The following is an 18,364-nucleotide window of genomic DNA, read 5'->3' as shown; positions in this document are numbered from 1 at the left end:
CCAATGTGGGTCCCGCACGTGTACCACATCATCCATAAATCCCAAAAACCGTTACATTTCCCCAATTACCAGCCCATTTCCCGCCATGTTGGCTCTTGCTCCGAAAACCCTATCTACTTCTCCATTTTCGCTGAGCCCCATTGCTCAAGGTCTGTTCCATGATTCTTACTACTCCGCCTTCAAGCTCAAATTTAACAGAAAATACATATGCGAGTATCAAATTGAGAGGGGTCTGCAATTTGAGACCGGCGAGGCCTTTTACCGGCACGAAAGCGCTACCGGACGAGACCTCGGTGTGCTCGCTGCTGCTCTCCACAAGAAGTCAAATGGGAGTTTGCGTGCTCTTGACGCATTGTGTGGCTGTGGAATACGGTCGCTTCGGTACCTCGAAGAAGCCGAAGCGGATTTTGTTGTGGCAAACGACGGAAATGACAATTATAGAAGCACTATTTTGGAGAACTTGTCAAGGGCAAAGAACGGTTCAGAGAATGAACGGAGATGGGAAATTACCCATTTAGAAGCTAATCGTGTGATGGCAGATTACTATTTGCAGAAGAAGTTTTTTGACTTCATTGACGTCGATTCATTTGGCAGTGACTCTTCTTTCTTGCGGTCTGCTATGATCTCTTTGAAACTGGGCGGGCTGCTCTATGTCACGTCAACCGATGGCTACTCGTCTGGTGGTCACCGTCCTCATCAGTAAGATTTGTATCTTCTATTTTGGTTGAAGTGCTGTTAATAATGCAGTTGCAGTCATTTATATCCTTATTTAAACTCTTGTTCTTAAATATCTCTTTGTTGAACGATTCTGATTACATACTGTGATCATTTCAATCAGTCTTTGCTTGGTTGGGTGTGCTTGATCCATCTTCTAGTGAATGATTATCTTTAGACACTTAACCATTACGGTGACTGAATTGTGCTTTTGGCACAAACAAGCACAATTTTTTGTGCCAAACATGTTTTGCAGGCTATCACATATTCTGCTATATTAACTTTGCGCCACCAGCTGCTAGTTCATAACATTTTATTTTTCTCGCTAGTTCTTTAGCTGCATATGGAGCTTATGTGCGCCCTATGCCATATTCGAATGAGGTTGGTTTACGAATGCTTATAGGTGGGGCTGCAAGGGAGGCTGCAGTGTTGGGTTATCACATCACACCTTTATTTTCGTACTATGCTTATCATGGACCTGTTTTCCGAGTCTTGCTGAGATTAAATCGTGGGAAGCTTCATGACAATAGGTGCTATATCACAGCGTTTGTGCTACATCTTATTATTTCGTTTCTGGGCTCCATCTCTTACTTATTACTCTCTCTATTGCGGCAGACATTATGGTTTTATTGGCTACTGCCACCAGTGCGGAAATTCCAAAGAATTTTCATGGGCTGAACTTGGTCGGATCAGTTGCTCCTGCAGTAATTCAAAGGTAAGTTCTGGTTAAGTTATTATTCTGACTTCTCATAGCATGTGTTTTTTTTTCATATGCTCATTTTTACATTCAATAATTAATAAATGTCATTTTGGATGTAAGGATACATAAGGTACTTCCAATTTCTTTTCTTTTTTAGGTTTCTACCTCCCTTGTGGTTTCAGGACCACTTTGGACAGGACCTCTTCATGATGCTGCATATCTTATGGACATGTTAAATCTTGCCAAGCGTTGGGGATGGGTTGACGGTACAGACAATCTTGGAAAACTTATTAAACTGATGATGGATGAAAGTGACCCCAAGTTGCCATTTGGATACATCAAGTTGGATGAGGTACCTTATTGAATGATTTGGTTGAAGTTACCGCTGTAGCATAGCAAATTAATTTATTGATCCTTTTTTGAACAATGACTTATGGTGATTTCTCTTCCATCCATCCAGATGGCAAGTCGTGCAAAAATGAATTCTCCTCCTCTGAGGACCTTGATAAGCGCCATCCATAAGGTTCTCCTTTTATCCAATTATCTTCTTCCTTTTACCCGTTATTGTGTTGTCTGAAACCGTATATCATCTTTGATAACCTCTTTCTCATACTGAGTATAATTTCATGATGAAATAACTATATAAAACTGGAGATGCTGCATTATAAAAGAAGTAATCGAAGAAATGGAACATCTGAAACAATTCCCATCCCTCTTCAGGAACAAGAAATGTGAGCAAAATAGAAAAAGGAGATATTTATATTAAAGCTCAAACCAATTATGTTTTTTTTAATCTCCTAATTAATTAAAAATGGGTCTGGGACTACCGCTTAGTTTGGCTAACAACTCTAGCTTAAGAATGAGGATTCCTCGCTATCCAAATTTAAGTGAGCTTGTGGAAAGAGCGGAAAGTGGATTTCTCTTTTTATGGGCTTATTTGAAAGCATAAATAGCACTGACCTCATCAGGTCAGTAACCAAAATGCACTAGTTGAAGCATGTTTAATTTGCTAGCAAGTATAGCTTGTTAAAAATATATATTAAAAAAAACATAGAATGCTTTACATGACAACGAAGGCTATCAGATGGATGGTTCAAAAAAAATTATGTATCAACTCAAAGTTTATACTGTTTCGAGCTGCATTCTTGTGTTGCTTAACTTGAAGAACCATTTAATGGAACTTGACTTGTAAGATATGCTATGGGGCGTAACATATATTTCATTGCTCTGCTTAAGGTTGCTATCTGATGAATCAAACACAAAGAATTTTATATGAATATACAAAAAATAATAGCAGTCTATTAAAGAATTGAAGTATTCTGAAGTTAATTTATATTTGAGGTTCTGGAACTTGTCTAGAGTTTATTTCCATTGAGGGAAGTTCGTGATAGTTTTCGTTCACAATATCTTAGGTCTATGGAAGTGGCTGTTGTATTATTTGGTAAAAAGAAAAATGAGACTGAGGAAGTTGTAAATCTGAAGATGGATATTGTTTCTCCTCTTTCGCTTGAACAAGACAAACTTTAGCTGATAAGCAAAAAAGAAGGAAGTTGTCTTTCATTGTATTTCATTCTGTCATGTTACCTTGGTTTATGGTTTTGATAGGACGTGAAAATGTGGTCAAGTATGATTCATGTTGGCTTTTAAATGAAAGCTTAAGAGACCAGAGACTAATTTCTTTTGTTGTTGGTATAATTGCAGAAGGGGTATGCTGCCAGCCGGTCTCACATAGCCACCAATGCGATCAAGACGAATTGTCCTATGACTGAATGCATTAGTATTGCCAAGGAACTATTACTGGTTTGAACTGCTGAATAATTTGAGGGCCCAAGTTACCTACCAGGAGCTGTTGAAGTGTACTCAATGCTATATTGGTGGCATGTAATGGTTGGTGCTTGACTGAAAACCAGCTAAGTGGACAGATGCTCGGAGAACGAAATTGGCTGATTACACTGTTTTTGCAGACTGGAGGCTCACAATTTGGATTGAAAGAATTGGCGGTCTGCGATGAAAGGACCGTACATCTCTGCACTGATGACATGCTTTTTTAGTCTATTAAAGGACCATACCTTTGTTTTCTCCTTGTTAGTGCTAGGTAAGATCAAGTTTTTATTTAATTTACCATTCAAAGATGATACAGCACTGAAGATATTTTCACCAATTTTGTTGGGGAAGTTTCACAAATGTTGAGGTGTCAAATGAATTTTTAAGTCAAAGCTGACCGCATACTTACAACAAGTGGCACATTAAGTTTGAGCATGGCCACGTTATTATTATTATTTTTTTTTGAGGAAGGTGGTGTGTTGTCAATGTGTCTGAACTAATTTCTTAGTGGCCAGAATCGGCGAACTCGTGTCATGAGTAACGTGGAAATAACATGAGACATGCAATGTTGTATTGAAGAATGAAGGATCGTGTGATGATATGGCTGAATCGGACTTGGATGACATTAATCAAACAACATTTACTAGAGGAAGTTGCTTCTTTTAGCGTGCAAGTTTGAATCCTTTTTTTTAACCCGCCCGAGCGAGTCTTAAATGGTTTTACTTGATTAAATTTAATTGGGAAGATTTGGACTAACAAGGAAAAGTCCAAATGCAGGGAATTCAAGAGGTTGAACTGTCTGTAATTTGTGGTCGAAATCCATGGTATTCCTAAAGAAGCCATGACTAGCTGTAAAATGTTCTGTGATGCGCTCGACAGGCTAAGCAAAAGGGGGGTGAGGGAGGGTGATGGGTTGAGTATACCAGTTAAGAGTTTTATTTCTCCTTTTCCTTTTTTTTTCGCGAATGAAGGCTTTAATACTAAATTCAGGGATAGCAAATTGGACTACAACTAGAGTCCTAGAAAGATTGGATCCTTTGAAAAGTTCTTCGGTGCCGCCACTGATCACTCGCTTCAAAGATATTTTGATTTGATTGTGGTCTTTCATGTGATGAAGCAGGCCGTCAAGCACGAAATCGGAACTCGTGAGGTCCCGGGATGATTGCAGTCTTGTTCACATTACATGCAGATAATTTGAAACAACACATGATCAGCGATCTTCCCCACTAACCAGCTTTCCGTCCCCGTATCATGTGACCAAACTCAGCTATCATCCAACCAGTGGTTCCAGTGAGTACCTGTTGTTGGCCCAAAGAGATCCACTATTCATCGAATATGCATTGAAATTTCAGAAAATAAACAACGTGATCCCTTGAGGCATTCAATGTTTAACCAGGATAAGATTCTACGCTCATATACCGACTATCAATCGCCGCCGGCGCAAACCACATTCAAGGACTCACTTCCATGCATTAGAATCCTTGGAATTCTCAACCAACAATATCTCGATCAAACCACGGAAGCCAAGTCCAAACACATTCTAGCATCATTTATCAATTGTTACCTTTTTAGGTGAATTATTTATTATTTGATTCAATGCAAGAAACAACGGCCTGAAGAGATAAAAAGCTTTCCCATTTGTCATTTTGTCGCAAGAGGGCTAAACATTGAAATGGTTATCTGAATCGGAGAAAAACTTCAGATAATTTATGTAATTTCTCTAGGTTCATGCTCATCAAAATCAAATCATGGGTCGGATAAGTATCTGCAAGCGTAAGCCAGACATTTTTAAAAAGACAAAGCATCCCTAAAACAAGCAAAACTGAAATTTGCATAATCAAGCAACATACAGAAATAAGTTTCTCACATGGAGTTCACCAAAACTAAGATTCTAGAATTGCTTAAGTACGAGCAGCAGCTACTCCAGCAGGGCGAGGAGCTTGACCAGGTTGACCAGGTCTTGGTGCATCATCCTTCAAAGGAAATAATAAATTCCATCAAAAATCAGCAACATGTGAAGCATAAAAACTATAATTGACAAAATGGAAGAATGTGATATCAATTCATAAATTACAATTTCACATACACGCATTATGATATTACTCCTCCGATCCTAAATATAAGACCCTCAGTAGTATGAGGGTCTTATATTTAGAATCAGAGTATTACAAAAGTCCCTCATAGTCAAATTATCAGCCAAATAATTCTAATATACAAGCATCAGAAGTCAAATACAGCCAAAATACAGCTTTCTCGACTCATGACTCAATAAAGACAGCAAGTAAATAAACCCTCCTAAAAATGATCAGTGAAACGATGAAACAAATTAAGAAGAAAGAGCTGAAAACTCAATTCATATTAAACAAAATTAACCAATAAAAAGCACAATAACCGCGGAACCTCCCCGGTGGGGATGAATGAGGCTCGTTTCAGTCAAGATAAGATGCGGATATTAGTGAGTTTCGACAAGGTTGCTCATTGATGCCACGAACCAAATAGGCTAAGATATCATGTTCTGAATATGTGGTCGCGGGTTAGATAAGTATTGCTCAGTTTTCAATCAAGGCATTGCTACTTCGGAGGAGTTCAAGGTCAAGGACAACCTATTGAGATTGAGCAAGAAGACACAAATGTCCTATTAATTATCTTATCAGAAATTTAGGGATCAATCTCGAATTGGCCTTCGCAGTATTCTCAAATGCTCGTTAAGGGAGAAGGGGGAAAAAAGAGGCTTTTGAACGTAACATATAATCAACCGACTTTAGCAAACCAAAAGTAAAAAATGTCGTTTTGAACGCTATAATAACACTAGTGACAAGGGATCAAAACTATAATTAAATAAAAAAAAATCTGTTGGATGCGTCGTTAAAATTAACATACCCTGCGCCTGATGAAGCGCTGTGGAGGCTCACGGTTCCTCCTATCAGTGCGAGAACGAACTCTCACGACATGCGAATGAATAGCACAGGAAACACAATACTGCATCTTAACATACAGCTTGGGGAGCGTGTATTCTACAGGATGACAAATATTCAGTTTAAGTAAAAGAGAAGATAAAATTAAATATATAGACCAAAAAGAAAGGAAAAGATCATTACGTTCATAGACACATGCTTCCTGAACATCCCTAACAGCGGCTTGCTCAACAATGTTCCTCACAAGGAACCTCTTGATTGCCTTGTCCTATTTTCCACGAGAATCAGAAAAGCAAATGTCAAAAACCACAACTTCTCAGATTCCCAAAAACATATCGAACGTTCAATCACGGGCTCAATCAACTCAAACAAAGTAATGATCTCGCAGCCAGGAAATAGGTCGTCAAACATGAGCCACCACAATTGTGAGTGATATGAGCAGTGAGTGCAATGAAAAGCGTCATGCGAGGAACAACTGAATGTAGAACAGAGTATAAATAATTCCAGTGAAAACAGAAACAATTTACTGAGTTTGAATGCTGAATACCTTGGGACAGCATTTACCACAGTTGGAGCATCGAATGAATTTAACATGTCCACGCCCATGCTTATTGCGTCCGCCGTTCCTTCTCTTGAATGTCTGTAAGAGGAATTAGAAGAAAGTCGATGCAAATGAGAAAGATCAGCGAAACTAAGATGACGAGAAAGCCAAGAGTCTGGAGGTAGCTTCAGCAAGGAGCCTACCATTGTTACAGTAGAGATCTGAAGCTCCCAGGCAGGTCGTCGCTAGCTAGGGCTTCTGGTAGTGCTGCCAGCAGGATAGAAGATTAGGGTTTGAGAAACATTATATAGGGTGGCATGGCCAATCGGGCCGGGTGTATTTCTGTAGTTTCATTTTTCTTGGGCTGATTTTTTTTTCCCCAAATGGCCTGAATGTGTTTTTAACTTCCTTTTCTTCTGCTGAACAATAGAACCATTATTTGCTCCTGGGGTAGATTTTCTGGGTTAAAAAAAAAAATTATTTTCTGGTATATACTCTTATATAATCTAAAAATGGTTACAACTCACGTGATGTAACATTATCAATCAGAAATTAATATGGAGGCCAAATTTACTATACGATTTTTTTTTATGACGCTTTTTTTTTTTGTGACACTTTATGACGCTTTTGGTGATCGGGGTATTTGCTTGTTAAATCTCAAGTAAATAAAACCAATGGATAAAAATAAAAAAAATTTCTTACTAGTGTTCAAAATGTGAGACCTGCCGTGCATATTCTCCTATCATCTTGTTCAATATACAATGTCAGCGAATTTGTTAAATCAGTATAGATTATTTAAAATTAGAAAAGAAAACAGAAAAAGAACATAACTTGAATATAAATAGAAGGCTAAAATATATTTTTAGTCTTTAAACTTTGTATAAGGTTTCAATTTAATCTCTTAACTTTAGAAAATATATTTTTAATTATTTAACTCTAAAACCGTTAGCAAAAAATAATGATATTAAGATTTTAAACATTGATAAAATATTCTATATTAAATTTAATTTTCAAAACAATTATAATTGTTATAAAAAATTATCATTACATTAAATAACTAAATCTATAATTTAGCCTAAATATATATATCATAGTCCCAATTTGATTATTTTTTGAATAAATTAATTCTGACTACTAGTTAATTGATAGATTTTATTCATAATTTAAAAATATTAACTTTATTTTATTTTAATTTAGTACGTCAATAATTTCACAATTAATTTCAAATACATATAACATCATTTTAAACTTGTTCACGATTATAATAACAAAGATAGGATTTTTCAATCAACTTTATCCTTAATATTATTTTCTCATGTCTTTTTCCTGGACCATATGTCGAGACTCTGCATTAAATGAAACCAACGCATCAATGTTAACGGGCCAATGAAATAATGTACTCATATTCATAGACTAACCGTCGATATTAAATTAAAATTTCTTTGTTACCAAAAAAAGATTAAAATTTCTTTGTCCTATGTTGTTCATTTGACATATATTCTGTTGGCGCAAAAAAACAGAAAGACATACTAGTATATTCCGTAAATAATTATAAACTTGTCATCTCAATCATATATCCTACTTGGCCATCATGCAACACCGCGCCATATCAGCTTTCATAGCTACGCTTTTCCCCCCTTCTTTTTAATAGACTCATAGCAACACTTATATAAAAAACATGGCTAGAAATGAAGAATTATATCCGGAGGTCAGAAAATCCATCCATTGCAGGAGATACAAGAAACAGCTGGTATATTACTCATTGTTCTGAAGTAGTAATAATACACCAAACATCTCACTTGGGAAGCAACCTGAATGACAATGGGAGTGTACCATCTGCTGGTACGTTTTATTCCATCTCAGGATGATGCTCTTCAGAGATGTAATCTCACGCACTTTCCAATCAGAGCTTTACATTAAGAACTCTCTTTCTCGTACACTTCACTGGCATATTTCCAATTCATAACTTTCCATATGTTCTTCAAATAATCCGGCCTGACATTCTTGTACTGCAATAAGAAAAACAAGCAGCATATTTCAGGAAACCGTATGAAAAATGTAGACCTAGGAAGGCCTTTTGTTTCTTTCCAATCGGGTGGTTGAAAGCAAAATAACATCGATACGGGTGGTGTAGGGAGAAACAACTCAGTCCAAAATTAAGCACTCTGTCAAAATGGAAAACATGCTGGATGCGAAGTCCCTCATCCTTACTTTTGCCCTCATAAGAATTTTACAATGAAGGGGAGAACAGGCATTGCATGAGCATTACAATGAAGGGGAGAGACGGTGGAACTGGTTTTAAGAGAATCAAAATGTTCTATACAGAGTACAGGTCTTCATTGTAGAACAATACTTTATTAAACTTATAACGTTATGTCTCATATGCTTACATCCCAGTATGCATTTATATCTTTTTTCTTACTTTTTCAAGGTCCTACAAATTACAGAGGATTCAACTCTTCTCAGTGGAGTTAATTAGTACATCAGCCACCATACAATAAACGGTTTGTTGTCATGTGGATGGAACTAGAGATAGCAAATCATCCAAACTTCGATAAATTTGTCAACACAAGATACTTCTTTATGTATCTTGTGATTAACAACATCCAAGAATAAATACGTAAAAAGCCCTCAAATATCCAGTAATAGTAGCCTTTACGTAACCAACAGAAAACTCCAAATTTTTACCTGTAAGTAGTATGCATGCTCCCAAACATCTATACCAAGTAGTGGAACTAGACTTGGTCCCTTAGTTACCAGTGGATCCTGCAACAAAGATGTTCATACTTACGTATGGAAGTAATATGTCCAGAGAAATCCATATACATTGAGGGCAATATTACATACAGAGAAAATTACTCCAACTTCCCCTCCATTTTCGCAACTCACACAACCCAACCCTGAACTTAAAAATCATTATATCTAATTTAATCTGTAAGGAGCCAAGAACATCTCTGTTAATTAATTGGACTTCAATGTGATGTTTCTAGAGTTGAACGAGTGTTTTAGTAGGTTTTGGTCTTGAAGGGGTGAATATTAAAAAAGGCAAAGGAATCAAGGTCATAGTTGGCAGTAAAACCCATTTCACAGAAATTACTGTTAACTTTCCTAAAACTGATGTGTTGACTCTTGGCATCGTGTGGTATAGGGAGGGGTACTCCTGGCCAGAATTTTGAGGAGGGTACGGCAGTTTACCTGATTTGCAGTGGTTTCAACAACAAGCCTCTTCAACTCTTTGTCTAGACCAAGCCACTGTAATAGCAGTAAAATGTGACAATAAGTATACAAACCACATCTTAGAATAACTCAGGAAAAAAACCATATGGAAAGGCGCTAGATTTATGGATATTTCACAATGTACAAAACTTACCACCCATCCAGACCCCTGTAAGGCTGCTCCTTCTGCATTCATTTTATGTATCAATGCTTCCCAAGAACCAAAGTGAGTATCGATGGCCCATCCTAGGGAACCTTTGGGAGGTTCACCACCTCCTTCCTGGAAGGCAGAGTATTAGGATGAATGAGCTACAGAAAACAAAAGGTAACCATCAAAGAAAATAATGATAGTTGCACACTTACACGAATAGGAGTCAGATTTTTCCAGAAAATAGAATGATTGATATGACCTGTTCATAGATGGTTAGCAAGGTACCTTTGAACTAAGCTAAAGACGATAAGGAAAAAGAACCGAAAAAAGGTCTCTGATCCTTCTTTAAGATATTTATTTGGCTAATCCATAACTAATTTTTCGATTTTTCCTTTAAAAAATCAAAACTATAGAAATGTCATCAAATAAACCCTCAAGTTCCGGTGAATAAGGCCTACAATGCAGTCTTGGAACCCAAAGAAAAACACAGAATATGGATCACAGACTTCATTTGACAATTTGTTATTATAAGGGTCAACTAAGCTGTTATCTGAATTAACCTTGTTGATTCCTTGGGAAAATCACAATTTCACAGGTCCTTCCAGCTCGAACCCATGCCCATGTGTTTCAGTCAAAGCATAAAACCCAAAAGACATGGGGGAGCCAGTATCTGAATTAACCTTAAGTCCTTAACTAAACTGAAACTTTTTATTTATCAATTAATTCCAATCTATTTGATAGCAAAATCACTCGCATAAATGGACCATGGAATTTCAAGAATTTATCAGCTAGTTAAAATAGTATTCATATAAACGCTCAGTCTGAGTTTTGAATTTTCACAGGGAAAAATACGCTCAATGATACAATCTTCTGTTGTCTTGACCGCATCGGACTGATGTGTATTAAAAATAAGCAAATGGTCGTTCGGTTCTTTTTGATATAGTAGTTAGGTCAACACAATTGGTAGAATTACCAAAAGTAAGCTGAATCAATTAGTATCAATCTATCCATCAGCTCACTCCTCATGGCAGCCTTAGGTTCAACAAAACATGATTTAGTCAACACAAACTTATGGACAGTGACTGTAGAGTCGATAATCCACTTCACTTCATAATACCCCCATATTTTCAACCCCACACCCGCAAGAAAAATAAAGGGAAAAAAAGATAAAATCGAACCTCCGCCGTTGAACTTGATGGCACTCTGCAATTTAACGACGGTAGAGGAATCGCCCTTTTCCATAGCATCATGAAGCTGTTCGAGGGCTTTGTTGTAGTTCGTGATGTAAGTCTGATGGTGCTTCTGGTGATGAAGCTGCATGATTTCGCCGCTGATGGCAGGCTCAAGTGCGCCATAGTCGTAAGAGAGGTCGGGTAGAGTGAAGGTTTGCAAGCCGCGATGAGATTGAGCTGCGGTTAACCCTAATCCCATTGATTTGGGGCCATTCAGAAGCACAGAAGCCAGGGGTTTTTTGGATAGCAAGGATCCCATTGCCATCGCGAGAACGAAGAATGGGGATTGGGTGGAGAAGGAGGATAATCACGGGATTTGGAAAGACAGTCTCACGACAGAAGCAGCAGAAATGAATAACCCTTGGTGCAGCCACTAGCAGGGACACGCGGACCCTGTTAAAGAATTTGCTAAAGGGACAGCCAGGTGATTATATCAATTATCAATCAACCCATACCAGAAGCTGAGATTGCGTCGGCAAAACCAGGCATATTGCAATTTTAATCTTCGGGCCCCAGGGGCGGCGTGGCAACCCACGGATGCTTCACACTATCAATACGCGTTGGCCTTCTTTATAATATTTAATATAGAAATTAGTTAAAAATATAATTTGATTTTAAATATATGACTAATTTTTTTATTTTTTTATTTATTTTGTCTCTCAAATAATTTTTATGGTGATTATACATAAAAAAAGATAATTTCAATGGAAATAATTAATAAGAGTAGTTTAAAAAAATAATACTCATCTATTACAAATAACTAACTTAACTAATTTCTTAATATTCATGTATTAATTATACAGTTCTTATATGAAGAGTAGAAGGTAATATTATATCATATATTTACATCCATTATGAGAATAGTTTTATATATTTTATTTTTAAAATATTATTATTAAACTATATTTTTGTACGTTTACCCATATTTTACATCCTCAAAAAAATTATCAGCAAACATCCGAGTACGGGTTCAAACATATGGATTCAGCTTTTGGCAACCAAAAAACCAAAAAAGGCAGTCTTCTGTTTTAATCTCATGGGAAGTCCATGAAAGAAACATATCATTTCCGGTATTTAATATAAAAGTTAATTAACTAATTTGAATAAATTAAAAAAATTATTTAAATTAGTTATTTATAATAAATAAGTATTTTTTTTAAAATATCTTTACTAATCAAGTGTATTAGTTAGAATTATCATTGTTACAAGGACTAATTTTAAAAAATAAATAAATATGATAGATAAAGAAAATTAAGATTTTATATTTAAAACAAAATAAAAACCAAACAAGTTCGATACAAGATGATAGCATATGATTTTAATTTTACACAACGTATTGATTTAGACTATACTCATTTTAAACAATAGGGCTATTTTGTTTGCAACCTCTTGACTTAGGATAAGGATAATTCTAGTACTTCAATAAACAACCATTTCCCTGATAATTCATACACATGGCCATAATTATGGTTATAATGTCAATCGTTTTCAAGTATTATTTATTAGCTTAGACATTTTTATTTGTTGAACTATAATTTCTTCACTCAATCACAATAATCCTCCGCCTCTTAACAATTGCATCATTTATCGGCATCACGCAAATAGACCATTTTTCCTTCACCGCGCTTTGAATGCGTTGTCAAACCCGCAGTCCAAATTTAATATTTTAATTATTTTTAAATTAAAAATTATTTTATAAAAGAGTCATAGTTAAGATATTATCTTTATTGTAGATTTTATACTCATTAAAATAATTATTTAAAAAAAATTAAATCTGGACTATCCAGATTAGACTATTAATTATACCCAAACCAGTTCCTTTTTAAAAACTACTTGTCTTTGTAGCCCATGATGGTCCTATAACTACTGCTACAAGATGAAGAAGGAAAATGGCTTCAGCTGCTTACTGTGAATTCTGCAGAAGGCTCTTGGGTAGGGTTTTGTCCCCCCGAGTAATTGTTAGCAAAGAAGACGACTAATAAAGCAACTTGCCCAAAACTTAAAAAGAAATAACTCTTCGAATGGAACACGATTATGATATATCAGAATCATAAACAGAAAATCAAACAAAAAAGATCTACATGCTATTAGGGGAAAAATCAAAATTTGCATCTATGTATAGAGGAGTATAACATCCCCTGAAAACTATCACCAGCAAAGGTTGGCCTGAATGAGCCATATTTGTTAGTCAATTAGCCCCTAGAATTGAGACTTTTCCTTAGTACTACTGCTGGCTAGCTATCAACTCATATAGTGCTAAACTTTATATACTACCCAGAGACGCAATTCATACTTGTAACCATTATAAAGTTTAAGAGAACTTACTAATTCCAACGATATTATTAATCCTCTATAAGCCCTACCTACAGATTCATCAAACATACAAACTAGTCTTTCTCCTTCATCCACAGAGGATTTTTTGGTCCAACAGTTTCAGCCAATACTCCTGCACCTCCCTTTTCCACATTAACCAGGGGCTCGGCTTCACTTTCCTTCGACTGGACAGGTTAGGAGAAAACAGAGAATCAGATCACAAAGCAAACTCAAGATTCAAGCTCAATCAGAAAACTCAAGATGTGCCAAGAACAGGTCATTCAATCGGAAATACTGATTCATAGTTTATTAAGCTGACTTGAGTCAAACTGTTGGTACATACGATTCTCATATATTAAAAATATGAGTAATGTGAAAAACAATTTCAAAGGTCATTTTGTAGTTTTAGTTAGAAAAAAAACTAGTGCCAAAGAGAGCAACACCACCCCTAAAACCACGTTTTCACATGGTGAAATTTGTCGCTTGTGTTTCCCTGAGGGTGAAACGTGCTTTTTCGGGGGACGAACATCATCCAAATACGCCATAACACCGTCAAGTAGATATCAAGTTACTAGCCCTTAAAGTTTCAAAAGTTTTGAAAATATTTTCCCATTAGCCTTTAAACTGAGCATAACTAGACACTGATTCACCAATTTTTAAATTAAACAGACCCCTTCGACCCAATTCTTATTACCATGAGACTTGCAACACGCATGTCAAACCAACCTGGGATGCTAGTGTTGTTGCTTCAGCAGCTTTTTGCTGATTCTCCACGGTGCAAAAGTAAGAATACAGAATCATCCCAATCAGGGCCATCAAAATCCCAAGGATGTTCCTCCAGCTGAATGGATCATGGAGTAAAACATAACCAAATGCTAACACAAGGCATGTCTTGAGGTGTCCGAGAACCTGGTAGGTGACAGGAGATGTCTTGCCAATGACAAGAAATGTACTAAAATTTACAGATATTGAGATAAGGCAGGAAAGAACAATGAATGCCTGCACGCGGAGAGTAACAACTGAGAATTCATTTAAAAAGAAGAGAGTTGGCGAGCAAAACCAAGTACATCAAGCCTTTTTAAATCTTACCACCACCAGTGTTGTATAATTGAAAGAAAATACATTTTGGTTGGTCAAGAATTTATCCAGAAATGGGCCAGAGATTAACAAGGTTCCCGCTTGATATGGGCATGACTGGTACAGAAGTTGAGTGGAAGAAACCTTAAACTTCTTCTGAATAGTATTTGTCATCTGAAATGGGCTGGTTAAGATCTAATAAGATATGCACATGCAGAGAAAAGGTCTACTTACGCGTGAATCAAAACATTAAACTCCTAACATGTTGAAAGGACATGAATGACAGGCACTTGCCAAAAAAAGAGACTATTACGAGGATAAGGCAAACAGAGAGAGAAAGACAGCTTCCAGGCTTTATCTAGAGCATGCAAGTAAAGACTTGCACATTAAATAAAAGAAGACCTAAGAAAATAGGATGCACTTGCTAACAGCTCAAGTACCCCAGCACCAAACATGAGAACATTACATGACATATCTTTCCCTTTTAGCAAACAGCTAAATTATCAAGAGCCACAAGGTTTATATGGCCAAAGGTAGTGCACATACTACAACATAAGTAGGGCAAATATGTCACACTATTGGTAAAATTTAACGTTTTAAGTTAATTGGGAAATTCCTTGAGGATACAATCTGAGCAACACATGTTGTGATCACTGCAAGAAGAGATAAGAAAGAACCCAGAGCATTGAGCTGCAAATCAGTGACTGTCGCAATCCCGACACCTGCAAGGAGGATAGCAAGGGCAAGTTGGATGCTTTTACTGCAAAGACAGAGAAAAGAAAACAGTTAAAAAATTGATGAAACTAAAATTAAAGGCGATTTCAATGAGGCAGACAAAGTATGCAGGCTATTGAATAAATTGACGATGAACCAAACAACGGAACTAGAACCAGAGGATGTTACAGAGGACAGCGTGGTAGTTTGCATGTAGAATAATATCATGAAGACTTGAGAACTTTGTGAGATATCACAAAAACAAATTAGAAAGAACCAGAGAAAGAGACGGAGAGGGGAAAATGGCACCTGAATTTCTTTCCCAGAAAAAGGGTCTCCAAGAAAACAGTACATGGAATGATAGCCAGCTTAGTCATCTGTAAGCAAATAAAAGTAAGCAGCTCAGAACACGCCAAAGAACCTGCCTAAACAAAAACCAAGATATAGTGCACAATAAAGACAGGAACAACGCAAACTTGTACCTGATAAAAGCCAACAGAATTGAAGCCCAAACTCAAATTTAAAAGCCCGATTGAGATTCCATTTAGAATCCCAAATCCCACTACAGCTTTCTGTTCAAAAGGCTTGTGCTCAAAGAATTTCAATTTTAATGCCACATGGAGAGAACAGAATGTGACAAGAAGATGCCAGCTTGTCAAGGTAGTAGCTGCATGCACACCAAAGGACATGTAAAAGCCCAGTTAAAAATTCCACATAATGAAAGTCATCAATAATGTTAGCAGCAGCATCTGTGACGTGATAGTTTTTCCTTCATTGCGGAAAATTGAATAAAATTTAGGGAATTATGTTAAGAAATGCCTACCAATATAAGATACTAGTTGGAAGCTTACATATATTCCTATTCTAACGAGGCCAACATATATCCTACGCGCGTGATCTTTACTGATTACAGAACTTTCAGTAGGAAGACAAAATCCTTCACTAGGGAGGAAATGCGATTTTTACCTATACTTCCAAAGGGCCATATTTCCCCCACTCTTCAATTAAAAATAAGAGGAGGCTGGTGACACACTATCTCACATTCTTAAGGCCAATTTCTAGTTTCTAGTAAGCTAAATCAAAACACGAAGTCAGCGTCCAATTTAATGACTCTGATTTATTTTATTTTTTAAGATGAGAAAAAAATTAGCGATTAGGATTTAGGAATGGCATTCCCATATCATCAGCAATGTCAATGACTGGAATCAGCCCACCACATAGACTCCCACTTGGGGCCTTGACACCTATGCACCAGGTGCTAGCCATGCCCAAGCCACCGAAAGACTCAATAACCCTTGAGTCACACGCAAAGTTGCTACTCAGTGCAAGACTTGAGTGGCCATAGGAGGACCTGAACATGCATCTAAGGAGTGGTTTAAGTCTTACGCGGATCCTTGCAACCACTTATGACAACTTGCATTGGCAACAACTTGGAAGCTTGATAAACAGTTAAATACTTCTACAGCTACTAAGTAGGTGAATTGACCCTTGTTAACTATCACTAAAATAACATAGAAGTTGTTGACCGGGGAAAAAAAAAACATAGAAGTTATATGCGGAAAGAACACAAGTAATTTCAGCGAACAGACTGTAATCATCAAGGAGAAATGAAATGCGAGCGATGAAGTAAAAAAAATCAAACAACCATCAGTGTACTTACCAAAAATAAAATGCAATGTACTCATTAGTGCTTTATTGCAAATTACAATCGATACCGACGACACCACAGATAGAGTTAAGGCCCCGATAGTCCCCAGCTGAAATTTCTCTCCTTCCCCCATCTTTGACTTTTTTCCAATAACTGATAGCTGATGGAAGAAAAACTCCCAATTCAAAACGTCAAAAAAAAAAAAAAAGATAACCAGACAAATTGCCAGAAGAAGACATTCAAGCTAACAACATAAAAAGGTCGGTCAGCAGCAGCAGAATCAGCCAACCCCAGAAAACAAAGAGACAACTTTGTCCATGACGCAGATAACTAAACTTACAGACGAGATATATTGAGCAGTAAAACTAAAAGGAGCCTTGACGTAATGTTTATCCCACTAACAGAAATAAAACCTGTAAGATAAGATCCGGCAATTATAGATAGAAACAGATCATTGGGTTGTATGAAACGACGGGTGATCTATAGTATTGGGTCACGGAAGTCAAGGTAGGAAGGCAGTCACTGATCACTATGCCAACCAGAGAAGCTGAGACCAAACAGAGTTCACGGAAATTGAAGCTGAACCTAACGATTTATCGAAAAAGAGAAATTAGAGGAAGCTGGCGGTGATTGCGTTTTCTCGTTGTCTTGCTCCTAATTCCAGGAAGGTGTTTGGAAACTGGAAGTGGGTTTTGTTTTCGCTTTCGAATAAAATTTAGCATATCATAATAAATTGATGCATATTATCAATGCCAAGTCATTTTGGGTACGCGCTTGCAGAGAGAAGGGACAAAAGCGGAGACTACAGAGCATAGGTACGAATTAATAAATTAAAGTCATAATCATTATCATCATAAGTATCGAAGCCTCGTGTCACCGGGATGACTGATGACTGAGGACGCAGCGTTCTATTTGTTACCAAAAAAAAAAACAGTAAATGATATACTAGATTACTAGCCCATTACCCTAAAATATTTTGAACCAGTTTTGTAGAAGGGACGTAAAATTGGAGTAACATGTTTTAAATAATTTTATGTTATATAATGTGAGAAGAGTTAATCTTATGAAACTTTAAAGAGTTTCTTTTAAATGATTGTGAGATTTGCCAAACAAGTACTAAGTGAGCGTGGTTAAATAATACTGTTTTTTTATATTTTATATTGCCTATGATAAATAAAAGAATAATAGTAGTAACAAAAATGTGAATTCAGATTTTAAAAAAACAAAAATGTGAAAAATGGTTTCAAATAACAAACAATACTTCAAACTAAAAAAAAAAACTGAGTAGATATAAGGAGTAAACCGGTTAATTTGAAAAT

At 36.6% G+C, this 18,364-nt stretch overlaps 4 protein-coding genes across 5 annotated transcripts; 1 reads left to right on the top strand and 3 right to left on the bottom strand.

Moving 5' to 3' along the window:
* The first annotated feature begins 85 nt into the window (after positions 1-85).
* LOC114735332 (tRNA (guanine(26)-N(2)/guanine(27)-N(2))-dimethyltransferase) lies at positions 86-3,238 on the top strand. Its single transcript, XM_028923019.1, has 6 exons — positions 86-699; positions 1,044-1,244; positions 1,330-1,429; positions 1,572-1,766; positions 1,875-1,937; positions 3,116-3,238. The coding sequence occupies exons 1-6, from the start codon at positions 86-88 to the stop codon at positions 3,218-3,220; spliced, it is 1,278 nt and encodes a 425-aa protein (XP_028778852.1). The 3' UTR covers positions 3,221-3,238.
* Positions 3,239-4,919: 1,681 nt separating this feature from the next.
* Positions 4,920-6,978, bottom strand: LOC114735310 (40S ribosomal protein S26-1). Its single transcript, XM_028922999.1, has 5 exons — positions 6,898-6,978; positions 6,701-6,793; positions 6,337-6,421; positions 6,119-6,252; positions 4,920-5,211 (listed from the first exon to the last, which is right to left on the bottom strand). Exons 1-5 carry the CDS (start codon positions 6,898-6,900, stop codon positions 5,140-5,142), a joined length of 387 nt encoding a protein of 128 aa, XP_028778832.1. The 5' UTR covers positions 6,901-6,978; the 3' UTR covers positions 4,920-5,139.
* A 1,262-nt stretch (positions 6,979-8,240) lies between these two features.
* LOC114735307 (superoxide dismutase [Mn], mitochondrial) lies at positions 8,241-11,685 on the bottom strand. Its single transcript, XM_028922996.1, has 6 exons — positions 11,240-11,685; positions 10,274-10,320; positions 10,065-10,190; positions 9,890-9,946; positions 9,383-9,460; positions 8,241-8,703 (listed from the first exon to the last, which is right to left on the bottom strand). Exons 1-6 carry the CDS (start codon positions 11,556-11,558, stop codon positions 8,611-8,613), a joined length of 720 nt encoding a protein of 239 aa, XP_028778829.1. The 5' UTR covers positions 11,559-11,685; the 3' UTR covers positions 8,241-8,610.
* Positions 11,686-13,313: 1,628 nt separating this feature from the next.
* On the bottom strand, positions 13,314-17,794 carry LOC114735305 (UDP-xylose transporter 3). 2 transcript variants are annotated; one of them, XM_028922993.1, is made up of 8 exons: positions 17,386-17,794; positions 17,058-17,205; positions 15,880-16,064; positions 15,707-15,774; positions 15,311-15,443; positions 14,696-14,857; positions 14,333-14,605; positions 13,314-13,791 (listed from the first exon to the last, which is right to left on the bottom strand). In XM_028922993.1, exons 2-8 carry the CDS (start codon positions 17,176-17,178, stop codon positions 13,681-13,683), a joined length of 1,053 nt encoding a protein of 350 aa, XP_028778826.1. In that variant the 5' UTR covers positions 17,179-17,205; positions 17,386-17,794; the 3' UTR covers positions 13,314-13,680. The 2 variants fall into 2 exon arrangements, with proteins under 2 accessions (XP_028778826.1, XP_028778827.1); XM_028922994.1 differs by having other exon boundaries at positions 17,459-17,794.
* Positions 17,795-18,364: the final 570 nt, after the last annotated feature.

Source organism: Neltuma alba, unplaced genomic scaffold (genome assembly GCF_004799145.2).
Source record: "Neltuma alba isolate B1F8T4 unplaced genomic scaffold, ASM479914v2 tig00013202_pilon, whole genome shotgun sequence".
NCBI classification, from domain to species: domain Eukaryota; kingdom Viridiplantae; phylum Streptophyta; class Magnoliopsida; order Fabales; family Fabaceae; genus Neltuma; species Neltuma alba.
Note: the sequence above shows the minus strand (reverse complement) of the source record. Positions and strands in the feature narration are given on the sequence as shown.

What these genes read in the sequence shown, in the direction of transcription:
- LOC114735332 (XM_028923019.1), top strand. Translation starts at nt 86, where the DNA reads ATGTTGGCTCTTGCTCCGAAAACCCTATCTACTTCTCCATTTTCGCTG. An exon ending in GCTCCTGCAGTAATTCAAAG is followed by an intron (nt 1,430 to 1,571) that starts GTAAGTTCTGGT and finishes TTTCTTTTTTAG; the next exon opens with GTTTCTACCTCCCTTGTGGT. An exon ending in GATACATCAAGTTGGATGAG is followed by an intron (nt 1,767 to 1,874) that starts GTACCTTATTGA and finishes CCATCCATCCAG; the next exon opens with ATGGCAAGTCGTGCAAAAAT.
- LOC114735310 (XM_028922999.1), bottom strand. An exon ending in GGAAGCATGTGTCTATGAAC is followed by an intron (nt 6,253 to 6,336) that starts GTAATGATCTTT and finishes GTCATCCTGTAG; the next exon opens with AATACACGCTCCCCAAGCTG. An exon ending in AGCGCTTCATCAGGCGCAGG is followed by an intron (nt 5,212 to 6,118) that starts GTATGTTAATTT and finishes TTTCCTTTGAAG; the next exon opens with GATGATGCACCAAGACCTGG.
- LOC114735307 (XM_028922996.1), bottom strand. Translation starts at nt 11,558, where the DNA reads ATGGCAATGGGATCCTTGCTATCCAAAAAACCCCTGGCTTCTGTGCTT. An exon ending in AAAATCTGACTCCTATTCGT is followed by an intron (nt 10,191 to 10,273) that starts GTAAGTGTGCAA and finishes TCTGCCTTCCAG; the next exon opens with GAAGGAGGTGGTGAACCTCC. An exon ending in AGCATGCATACTACTTACAG is followed by an intron (nt 8,704 to 9,382) that starts GTAAAAATTTGG and finishes TTCTTATTGCAG; the next exon opens with TACAAGAATGTCAGGCCGGA.
- LOC114735305 (XM_028922993.1), bottom strand. Translation starts at nt 17,178, where the DNA reads ATGGGGGAAGGAGAGAAATTTCAGCTGGGGACTATCGGGGCCTTAACT. An exon ending in ATTCTGTTGGCTTTTATCAG is followed by an intron (nt 15,775 to 15,879) that starts GTACAAGTTTGC and finishes ATTTGCTTACAG; the next exon opens with ATGACTAAGCTGGCTATCAT. An exon ending in CAACATGTGTTGCTCAGATT is followed by an intron (nt 14,858 to 15,310) that starts GTATCCTCAAGG and finishes AGCCCATTTCAG; the next exon opens with ATGACAAATACTATTCAGAA.